This window comes from Euprymna scolopes, chromosome 44 (assembly GCF_053919585.1).
Source record: "Euprymna scolopes isolate OS-2025 chromosome 44, ASM5391958v1, whole genome shotgun sequence".
NCBI classification, from domain to species: domain Eukaryota; kingdom Metazoa; phylum Mollusca; class Cephalopoda; order Sepiida; family Sepiolidae; genus Euprymna; species Euprymna scolopes.
Window position 1 is genome coordinate 10,063,531 of NC_136525.1, and position 12,320 is coordinate 10,075,850.

Consider the following 12,320-nt stretch of genomic DNA (forward strand, 5'->3'; position numbering starts at 1 on the left):
GCTGATCTAGTGGTCTTCACCAATTTGCTGTTTTGATATCTCATTGTAATACAGCTTCCGATTCCAGTAGCTTCTTTCCAAGAACTGCAAGGTTTATGGAACTCTTTTCCTGCTGACCATTTTCCTCCTATCTTGGTCTTTACAAGACTAAGGCCAATAAGCATCTCCTGTCTTTGCGGTAATCATCTTTTGTTATTCTCACAGACATTACAAAAATCTCGCAAGTTTGAATTACGCTGAGTTATCTCCTTTGTTTATCAAAACTTTTCAAACTGTTGTCGCGAGACAGCCACTCCTTGTTTAGCCACAAAATCTAATTTTCTTATAAAAAAAAAAAAAAAAAAAAAAAAGAAACCATTTGATCAATTTACGCGATTTTTGGAATACTATATGTTTCTTCTAGTATGAATGTACAGATTTTATTTAACCACCAGCAGGCCACCCGGCGTTGCTGGGTTGTAAAATACCTATAAATAATATATTATAATCAATACAGAAACTGGAACGTGCACGCGATTATTATGTTTTTTTCTAAACAATTCACTTCTTGTAAGTAAAAAAAAAAAATGAGCTGAGATCGAAACCAAAACCTAAAAACAGTGTTTTAATACCTCATCGTAATACAGCTTTCAATTCCAGTAGCTTCTTTCCGAAATCTACAGGCTTGTGGAACTCTATACCTGCTGACTATTTCCCTCCTATACAGCCTTGGTCTTTTCAAAAAAAAAAAAAAAAAAAAAAGCCAATAGGCATCTCCTGTCTTTGCGATAATCTTTTTTTTTTTTCTTTTTACACAGGAATTACCACTTATCAAGGCCCGGAGACCACTCAAGGATAAGGGTTAATGGGTATACATTAGTCAATGTGATTATAGCGTAGTAAACGTAAGTAGTGGGAATTTTGTAATTTGGATTACGTAGGGGGACGGTTAAACAATATTACCTACTTAATTGACATGCCGAAAATAGTAACATATCCAAAAATTATGAAAATTCATCAAGTAGAAAGTTATTTATAGCTAAAAGTAATTTTTACAGAAAATTGGATAAAAATCGCATTTTTCTTAGACATTTAAACAATAGATTACTTGTTCATGATTGCAACAGTTATTGTTTATAGCAACAGATGTTATTTTACTAAAAATGAAATAGCAGTTTCATTCGAATTTTTGTAATTAGCGTCTTACATTAAGTGGCTTTATGCCTTGTCTGGAGCGATGCGCGTTTAAAAAAAAAAACAAAAAAAAAAAACGAAAATCTCCTTACCTTCCACTTCTTCCTCTTCATCCGTATCGAAATCCTCATCGATATTAATCTCCTCAGGATTTGACGTTTTCGTAAGAACGCCCAACTCCTCATCAGTCGTGTTACTCCTGAAAGAGAAAAGAAAAATATTAAATGATGTGACCGAAAGATCAGTTTTGCTATTTATATCCATTACTTGCTTGTTTTAATCAAACACTGATTTTGTAGGAAGAAAGCTATCAATAACAAAGAAACAATGAAGAGACTAACTTTATTATATATATATATATATATATATATATATATATATTTAGTTCCGTGGCATATTTTGCACCAGCTGATGTTATCGGCTGTTTCAAAAATTGTGAATGGTTCTACACAAGCCATTACCACTTAAATCACTGTGTGGGTGGTAGCAAGATATATATATATATATATATATATATATATATATATATATTTTTTTACAAGGGAGTCACCACTTACTTTCCTACGATATTGGATTCCCTTCACCCAGATAACAGCAGGTTTCCCTTCAAATAAAAAGATTAAAAAAAAAAAAAAACTATCCACGTACCTGACAAACAATATACCTTTGTCTGGTTTGGGATTGTCTCTGATAGCTTCTTCCGCCAATTGTCGAGCTTTTTCTTCAAGCTTAGCCATTTCATTTTGCTCCCTTGCGGCTGTGAAAAAGATAAAAACAAATAAAAAACGTATTAAAAAAACGATAAAAACAAATTAAAAACATGTATCAAAAAGGAATTTTCTTGTCATTTATTTAAATATGAATTTAGCTTTAGAATTATATAAATGAATTAGTGATTTTTTTTTTACTTGGGAATCACCACTTATCAAGGCCCAAAGGCCACTGAAGGATAAGGATTAATGAATGTTAGGTGGTAGTATAGTACAATTATGAGGCAAGGGTTGCGCAATCCCTAACCACACCTCTCCTGAATCGGCACTGTTTGAGTTCAGTGGCAAGGAGAAGACCAGGACGACTGGAAACAATGCCGAGATAAGCGGAGAGCACATACAGCACCTGGAAGTCCCAAATGGTCACCCATTTAGTACTGACCAGGTTCAACGTTGCTTAACTTTGGTGAACCACTGGGAATTATGCTGTACACAGCAAATAGGAATTTAACATTTTTATAAAAATGGTGTTCATTGTATTTTCAACCCAAATGAGATAAATTAATAAATAATAATAAATGTCTAGAAGTAATATTGTGCTACATAGTTCAATATAAATAATAAAATCACATTGTAAGAGACAATTTTTAATTTACTCTTTCAGTTCAGCGCCTCTTGGCAAATAATGTTTTTTTTGCCCTGTTTCTTTTGAATGTTCCCTTTTTTACGTAATGTTTCGCTGACTCTTTCTTTGGTGAAGAACTGCTGCATGTAGAAATTATTACAAGTTCCTTTCTCACACTATCACAATAACAATCATATTTTATTATAATGATATTCGAAAACGAGACTACATCAAAGGGAGGTCACTCATATTTTTTGTCTAAAGTTGCCAGAATGCCATTTTTGAAGCTAAATTTCGCGAATTTGGTCTTTTCTTTGAAACAGTTTGACTTTCAAAAATTGTTCCCACCTGGTGTTGTCCAGGAGTGTTTATTTATTTGGCTTTTTTACAATTATTTACGAGCGGGGGGGGGGGGGGTTAGAACCCTGGTCATAAAATACGTCTAAATATATTTTAATTTGTCCGAATTTTGTATATTATAAAGTCCTGAATTTCAAAACTTGAAAAAAATTATTTAGGTGCCATCAGCTAGAATCGAAACTGAAATCAAAACTGCAGCATTCAAAGCTGGTGACGTTACCACTGTACCAACGTGGCACATATACGAATCAATTGAAAATTAAAAATAAACTATGATGAATGTACAAAATGTATAAAGATTTTTCAATTTTGACCCCTTTAAAACTATTTTAAACGGTTAAAGACCCATAAAAGAATGATCCATAAAAAATCTAATCACTTGAGGCCCCTAGTGCCGCTCTGCAACTTTTAGTTTTAGAAGAGATAGAGTTTGAAAATATGGAGACGGACAAACAGACACACATTATAGCCTTTTATATATTAGATTATTTTTAAGTAAACCGAGTGTTTCCCCTGTCAAAAAAAAGTATTTCCCTTATTCGAAACAAAGGGAAATAATTGTGTATTGTCGAATATAAATTATGTTCATTATCTCCAAATATGTTTCCATGAAAACAAGGTTTTTATCAAAAAATACCCCCAATATTAAATATATAAAAAATAGCCCATATTAAAAATACAAAAATACCCCCAATATTAAATATACAAAAATAGCCCATATTAAAAACACAAAAATTCACCCATATTAAAAATGCAAAAAAATACTCCTACATAAAAAACATAAAAAATATCCCTACATTAAAAATATAAAAAATACCCCTACATTAAAAATATAAAAAATACCCCTACATTAAAAATATAAAAAATACCCCTACATTAAAAATATAAAAAATACCCCTACATTAAAAATATAAAAAATACCCCTACATAAAAAATATAAAAAATACCCCTACATTAAAAATATAAAAAATACCCCTACATTAAAAATATAAAAAATACCCCTACATAAAAAACATAAAAAATACCATCATATTAAAAATATAAAAAATACCCCTACATTAAAAATATAAAAAATACCCCTACATTAAAAATATAAAAAATACCCCTACATTGAAAATATAAAAAATACCCCTACATTAAAAATATAAAAAATACCCCTACATTAAAAATATAAAAAATACCCCTACATAAAAAACATAAAAAATACCATCATATTAAAAATATAAAAAATACCCCTACATTAAAAATATAAAAAATACCCCTACATTAAAAATATAAAAAATACCCTCATATTAAAAATACAAAAATACCCTTGTATTAAAAATACAAAAAAAAATACAAAACTAAAGAAAAAAATGTATGATGTGTAACCAAGTGCAGTGGAAAATAGTAGCAGCAGCTGTAAGGAAAAAATAGACGTATGCAAACTAGCAGGTGCGCGCGAGCTGGCGCCTTACAAAAGATAAAGAAAAGTGTAGCACATGCTCGGCAGAAAAGAAAGCCACCGTCAAAGGAAATGTGCGCGTAAATGCAAAGCTGAGAAGTCGTTATCTAATACTGGCATGCGGTCGGAAGAAAAACACGTGCCAGATAAAATGAACGTGTGGCAAAGAGGGACTTTAATGGTGTCGAAAAAATTATAACGGTAATAAAAAAAATCTTTTGTTGGAAAAGAAGAAAAAATGCAGACTCATTTATTTATTGCCTTCGTTTGTTTGTAACGGCAACATCACATATGCACTCGTCACAAAATAAAAATACCAGACTCCAAAAATCACCTAAATTGATCAAGCAGTTTCATTTTTATAAAAGAAAAACATTTCTGAACGATTAATGGGAATTCATAGGCATTACAACATGAATCTCGTTTGGCTCGTTGAGTTACCTGCCTTTGTGTTTTGTTTTAGATCGTTTTTAAAATGGCGGACAGGACAGCTGCTCTTGTGATACTCATAAATATTGACTTATTTAAAAATAAAACTACTTGATCAATTTATATGATTATTGGAATATGATATTTTTATTTTGTCACAGGTACAAAGTGCCTTCAATAAGTTTCCAGACGTTTTTGTATAGGCATTTAAAATTGTCGTAGACTCTTGAAAATATAGTATGTTATTGCTTTACATTTTATGAGAGGACTGACTAATTTTTATGACTTTAGGTTCAAATGAACAGCTACAGCAGGAATTGGAATACACCCTACTAAAGCCTGATTGTCACAGCTGGTGAATTTCAAAAATGCAATGTGGACGTGAGAACACTTTAGAAAAACGATATGCAATAAAAGTCTGTTTTAAACTCAGAAAAAATGCCACAGAAACGTATGGAATGCTTCAGACTGCTTTTGGACCATCTTGCATGAAGCGAGCATCAAATTTTGAGTGACATAAGAGATTCAAGGAAGGCAGGGAGTCTGAAGAATAATGAGTGGTGTGGGAGGAGTAAGAAAGTGAGAACATCGGAGTTGATTGGCCAAATAAAGAATTTCATAAATAAGAACCGTTTGATGTCGGTGTGGGAAATGTACACACAATTATTCACAATGAATTGGAAATGCGGAAGATTTGTGCGAAGTTTGTCTCAAAGGTGTTCCACCCTTGTCACAGACTATTTGATCAAGATTAGCATCAAGACAGTTCCTCACCCTCCCTGTAGTCTAGACCTTGCTCCCTGTGATTTTTGGTTATTCTCTAAACTCAAAGGAGGCTGTCGTTATGAGACAATTAAGATGAAAGATGCTGCGACAAAGGTCATCGACACGCTCACAAAAGAAGATTTCCATGGGGACTTCCAGAAGTTGGAACGGTACAACAAGTGCATTGCAGCCGGAGGAGATTACTTCGAAGGGGACTAGAGTTTCGTGCGTGTACTATCAATAAACGTGCCCATATGAAAAAGTCTGGAAACTTATTGAAGGCACCACATACATATATCATACAGAGTTTTTTTTTTTTTTTGTTTTTTAATACAGGGAGATTTCTGTACAAGCACCAAAATTTAGAGATAAGTTTGGAAGTTAATTCCTAAAAGACATTCACCCTGTATCCTCTTTTTTGATTAGAACTGCACGCCTGTGGAACTCTGTTCCGTCTGCCTGCTTCCCTCCGGCCTACAACTTGGATGTCTTCAAGTCCAATGTTAACAAATTCCTAATGAACCGCACCCTAATTAAACACTTCATCAAATCTCCACACTAACGTAATGTTGTAATAACCCTTATCCCTGAGTGGCTTCTGGGCCTTGATAAGTGGTGATCACTGTGTAGAAAAAAAAAAAAAAAAAAAAAAAAAAAAGAAAAAAAAAAGAGACATTGCAAGTATATCTCTGCTCTGTTGATACTTTTATGGTATGGTTTGCTCGGCTGAGCTTCAATTTATCGTACCTCTTCCCTTGTAAAACGTTCACAACAAATACTTGTCTAGCTACCACAACTGTCAACAACTTTCTTCACTCTATCTGTATCTAAAATTAAACGAAAATTCCATGAGCAGAGTTTTTTTTCCTAGAATTGTCTACAGAACAAAATGCAGAGGGGCTGCTAGTATTTTCCTATACTAGCAGGGAGACTCAACGTTGCCCAGGATTGAATGTGGATCAATGAATGTTCCACACGTTCAATACTTTTACTGTCATTTTAATTTATAGCATACTGGGGAGGGGGGCTTGGCTCGATTGTAAAATAGGCTTAAATATGATATTTTAATTTGCCCAGATTTTGTAAATATTTTTATAGAGTCAGGATTTCAAAAGTAAAAAAAAAGAAAAAAAAAGAAAAAAGAAAGAAAAAAAAAGAAAAAAGAAAAAAAAAAGAAAAAAAAAAGAAAAAAAAGAGAAAAGAAAAAAAGAAAAAAGAAAAAAAAGAAAGAAAGAAAAAAGAAAAAGAAAAAAGAAAAAAAAGAAAAGAAAAAAGAAAAAAGAAAAAAGAAAAAAAAAGAAAAAGAAAAAGGAAAAAAAAGAAAAAAGGAAAAAAAAGAAAAAAAGGAAAAAAAAGAAAAAAAGGAAAAAAAGAAAAAAAGGAAAAAAAGAAAAAAAGGAAAAAAAGAAAAAAAGGAAAAAAAAGAAAAAAAAGGAAAAAAGAAAAAAGGAAAAAAAAAAGAAAAAAGGAAAAAAAAAAGAATTTAGGTGCCATCAGCTAGAATCGAAACTGAAGCATTCAAAGCTGGTGACGTTACCACTGTACCGACATAACACACATATGAATTGAGTAAAAATGAAAAATAAACTAAGATGAGGGAACAAAATGTATAACGATTTTTTTTTCAATTTTTACCCGTTTTTGACCCATTAAAAACTATTTTAACCCGGTAAAGACCCGTAAAAGAACAGTCCATAAAAAATCCAATCATTTGAGGTCCCTTTTGCGACTTTTAGTTTCAGAGGAGAAAGAGTTGAAAAATATGGAAACAGACATATAGCCTTTTATATATTAGATATACGAGTGATGACCGTTTTCGAGTCTAATGTAAATAAGTTTTTGTTGAGCCGCCCTCTTAAATAATCAAATTTTCACCATTACCAATCAGGTTGCCTCACTCACTGTCTACCTACCACACGTATTAATCCGTATTGGCCTCCAGGTCTTGATAAGTAGTGCCTTCTCACTCACCCACCCCAAAATAAACAACAACAAAAAAAAATGTCGGTATATGAACCGGGCATTGAATTGATAATGATGTCAATTACAAAACGAGTTTGGAAGAAAAAAAAAAAAAAAAAAAAAAAAAAAAGAAAAGAAAAGAAAAAGGAAAAAAAGAAAAAAAAAAGAAAAGAAAAGAAAAAAAAGAAAAGAAAAGAAAAGAAAAAGAAAAAAAAAGAAAAGAAAAAGAAAGAAAAGAAAAAGAAAAAAAGAAAAAGAAAAAAAAAAGAAAAAAAAAAGAAAAGAGAAAGGAAAAAAGAAAAAAAAAAGAAAAAGAAAAGAAAAAAGAAAAAGAAAAAAGAAAAAGAAAAAAGAAAAAGAAAAAAGAAAAAGAAAAAAGAAAAAGAAAAGAGAAAGAAAAAAGAAAAAGAAAAGAAAGCCACACCCAAAATTGTAAATGATAATCAAGCAATTCTTTTCAATGTTGTTTCATACTTGCCACAAATACGTTATTCATTTATACTCAAGCCTTTTTTTATAATGCATCTTTGTTCCTATATTAGCAGGGAGACCGGACGTTGCCCAGGATTGAATGAGGATCAAGTTTTATTTCAGTACTTTTACTGTCATTTCTATTTATAGCATATATATATATATATATATATATATATATATATATATATATATATATATATATATTGATATATATATATATATATATTGATATATATATATATATATATATATATTGATGGGACGATTCCAAGATTTTTTCCAATTCCGATACAATTACCGATTCTGTTTCATTATATAATTCTATATATAGATATTGGAGGAGGGGGGGGTTGATTATTGCAGAAATCTATGTAATATATGCGTATATTTTCACAAACATAAAAATACACTTGTAAGGATTATCTTAGTGTTACTGATACTGATAGTTTTAAAACCATTACCAAGAGTTTTAAAATCGATACCTAGAGTTTTAAAATCGATACCTAGAGTTTTAAAATCGATACCTAGAGTTTTAAAATCGATACCTAGAGTTTTAAAATCGATAGAGAGAGTTTTAAAATCGATAGAGAGAGTTTTAAAATCGATAGAGAGAGTTTTAAGACCGATAACGAGAGGATTTAAAACCAATACAGAGAGTTTTAAAATTGATACCAAGAGTTTTAAAATCGATACCAAGAGTTTTAAAATCGATACCAAGAGTTTTAAAACCAATACCGAGAGGATTTAAAGCCAATACAGAGAGTTTTAAAACTGATACCGAGAGTTTTAAAACCAATACAGAGTTTTAAAACTAATATTAAGAGTTTTAAAACCAATACAGAGAGTTTTAAAACCGATACCAAGAGTTTTAAAACCGATACTGAGAGTTTTAAAACTGATACCAAGAGTTTTAAGACAGGTACCTAGAGTTTGAAGACAGGTACCTAGAGGTTGAAGACCGATACCGAGAGTTTGAAGACCGATACCGAGAGTTTGAAGACCGATACCGAGAGTTTGAAAACAGATACCGAGAGTTTTAAAACAGATACCGAAAGTTTTAAAACAGATACCGAAAGTTTTAAAACAGATACCGAAAGTTTTAAAACAGATACCGAAAGTTTTAAAACAGATACCGAGAGTTTTAAAACAGATACCGAGAGTTTTAAAACAGATACCGAGAGTTTTAAAACAGATACCGAAAGTTTTAAAACAGATACCGAGAGTTTTAAAACTGATACCGAGAGTTTTAAAACAGATACCGAAAGTTTTAAAACAGATACCGAGAGTTTTAAAACAGATACCGAGAGTTTTAAAACAGATACCGAGAGTTTTAAAACAGATACCGAGAGTTTTAAAACAGATACCGAGAGTTTTAAAACAGATACCGAAAGTTTTAAAACAGATACCGAAAGTTTTAAAACGGATACCGAAAGTTTTAAAACAGATACCGAAAGTTTTAAAACAGATACCGAGAGTTTTAAAACAGATACCGAGAGTTTTAAAACAGATACCGAGAGTTTTAAAACAGATACCGAGAGTTTTAAAACAGATACCGAAAGTTTTAAAACAGATACCGAGAGTTTTAAAACAGATACCGAGAGTTTTAAAACAGATACCGAGAGTTTTAAAACAGATACCGAGAGTTTTAAAACTGATACCAAGAGTTTTAAAACCCATACTGAGAGTTTAAAATCGATATATTATTTAATCATCAATACAAGCCATAAATAATTAAGATTTAAACAAATAAAAACAAACAAAACCAATTGAAAGAATTGTCTTAGCATCAGAAAACAAACACAAATTTTTCACATTCAAATATACAAAACAAGGATCTGTGGCATAGTGGTTAGATGACTAGAAAAAAAATCAATCCTAAAAGTTGAAGGTTCAATTCTCAGTGTGGGTGAACGAAAAATAAAATTGCAAATTACTTAGGATTTCTATCCAGTCATGGCTGACGAAACAAGAGCATACCCCATGAAGTAAATAAAGGGTTCCGCTCGAAATTCCGTCCAAATTCCTGAGGAAGGTTGGAGGTTACATCAACCAAAACGTTGTAAAAAAATCACACTCAAGATGAGAACAGTAGTCGGATGAATCCAAATAATACGAATAACCAATCTTCATCTCAAAAATTCAGAAACGACAAAACAAAAAGTTCCGACCTTTCGATTCCTGATTCCGATTAATCATCCTCACACTAAAATATACTTAAGCCTTTTTTATACTGCATCTTTATTCCTACACTAGCAGGGAGACCTGATGTTGTCCAGGATTGAACAAAGATCAACGAATGTTCCACACCCCCAATACTTTTATTGTATTCAAAATCGGTGAAATCGTCCATTTTTCAATTAAATCGATTGTCTGCTCAAGTTAGGGACCCACTGTGGTTCACCAGGTGGAAGTTTCACATGCCTTCTTGCAGTGACTTATAATCTACACTGCACTGTAGAAAGTTTAAAATGCAAAAGTCAAGTATCATGGTTCAGATGTGCTCTAAACAGAAACATTCATTTCGAATGCATCCCCTGTCAAATCAAAGAAAATACTGTTGATTTTATATGTCAGGCCTTTCAGCTTGTGTGGTAATAAAACTTCTCAAATGCACTTTTGATGTTAGGCTGTGTAAGGTTTTACTTTTGGTCAAAATCACCCATTTCTCGTTTCAGTGGATTATTTTGATTATCGATATTCATCGAAGACATTCTGATACAAAACCTATCTAAGAACATTGCCAGACACATAAAATACATTCGTGTGAAATTTCATAAAAATAGGCCTAACTGTTTTAGATTCCATTGGTAATGAACTCACACACAGAAACACACAAAGTTCATTTTACATAAAACTAACCTGGGTGCCCAGCATTGCCCAGGTGTTTGGAGGTGTGTGTTGAGCAAAAAAACAAAAAAAAAATAAATACAAAAGTGGTAGTAGGCAGGCAGGCTCGAACCCATACCACGAAGGAGGAAAAGAATGTGAAAAAAAAAAACTTTGCTGTTGCGCCCATTGCAAAACCGTAAGTGACATAGGTTCAAATTAAGGCTAGTCAATTGAAAAGAAGGGATGACTTTCAAAAATATCGGCGAAAAAAGTGACCCCTCTTTGTAGAAAAGTGCCCAGTTGAAGGTGAAGGACTTGATGTTTTTGGCCAATTTTTTGATATTTGTTGTTCGAAGGGTTGAGCTTCAAAACGATACCAATCTCGTGAAAATCCGTTGCCTCTGTCGAAAGTTTAAGGCAGACATACAAACATTCATTCATTTAAACAGACAGGTGAGATTTATATTATAGACTATATATATATATATTTTTTTTTTAAATTTATTATTTTTTTTTTATTACATTTTCATCCCAAACAAGGCGCATTGCCACTTTGGTGTAGGGGGCTACTATCAGGGGCAGCGACTACTGGGGCACTATGTAGGGAGTTGGGCAGCAAGATTTTGGTTCACATTGCACTTGAACTTCTGCATGTCAGTACAGTTAGGGAAGCAGGAACTTGGAATGGAATTCCAGAGTCTAGCGGTTCTGGGGAAGAAACTACTAGAGTAGAAAGATCTTTTACATCTAGGGATCACTACTGTCTGGTTTGTCGAGGGTGTCTACGTCGGGGGGTGGGGCACAAGTGTCTGCAGTTCGTCAGAGCATTCACCATTAAAATACTTGTAGAACAGGCAGAGGGATGCAACCTTTCGTCGATGGGACAGAGGCTGAAGCTTAGATGCCAGTTCAGGGCCTATCAGATTGGCGACTCTTTTTGAACCTTGTCTAGGAGCGAGAGACTAGTAGCAGATGCACCAGCCCAAATGTGACAATATATATATATATATCCGTCAGCATAAGGGAAAGATAGGAGAGGATTGACACCAATTTAATATTCAAATACAGGGAATATTCCAAAAGTAATGCTTCCTATCTTTTTATTCCACCTGAATGGATCAGACGGGATTGCAAATTATGATGACTGAACTTAAGCATTCATGACCTGAAAGTTTCACTTCCTTGTTGCAGATATTGACGGTGTGTGATGTTACAAAACTAATGCTTTCTATATTTTATTCTGCCAAAATCGATCAGAGGGGATTGCAAATTGCGTTGTTATGATGACTGAACTTATGCATTCTGGACCTGAAAGTTTCATCTCTCTATTGCAGATATTGATGGTGAGAGACTCTCAGAAAGTAACCGGTGTCATAGACGTGCATCAGAAGCAGAAATGCGTCATTGAATTCCTGGCGAAAATGCGCTGAGAATGGTGGTTACTATGTAGAAAACAAATTCTGGAGCAAAAAAAAGGTCACTCGTTTTAACGGTAACATTCCTGTTTTTGTAGCTTTTAAACTTTTAGTTTTAAATCTATTTTTTTTTA

General features: G+C 32.6%; 1 protein-coding gene across 1 annotated transcript in view; it reads right to left on the reverse strand.

The window, feature by feature from the left end:
* LOC145268688 (pre-mRNA-splicing factor SYF1-like) overlaps positions 1-12,320 on the reverse strand; it is a 107,811-nt gene that overhangs the window by 22,688 nt on the left and 72,803 nt on the right. Inside the window, exons 22-23 of the mRNA XM_080124200.1 lie at positions 1,822-1,930; positions 1,266-1,372 (exon numbers count right to left, since the gene is read on the reverse strand). Coding sequence (XP_079980326.1) covers positions 1,266-1,372; positions 1,822-1,930 — 216 coding nt within the window. The remainder of the gene's footprint in view (positions 1-1,265; positions 1,373-1,821; positions 1,931-12,320) is intronic.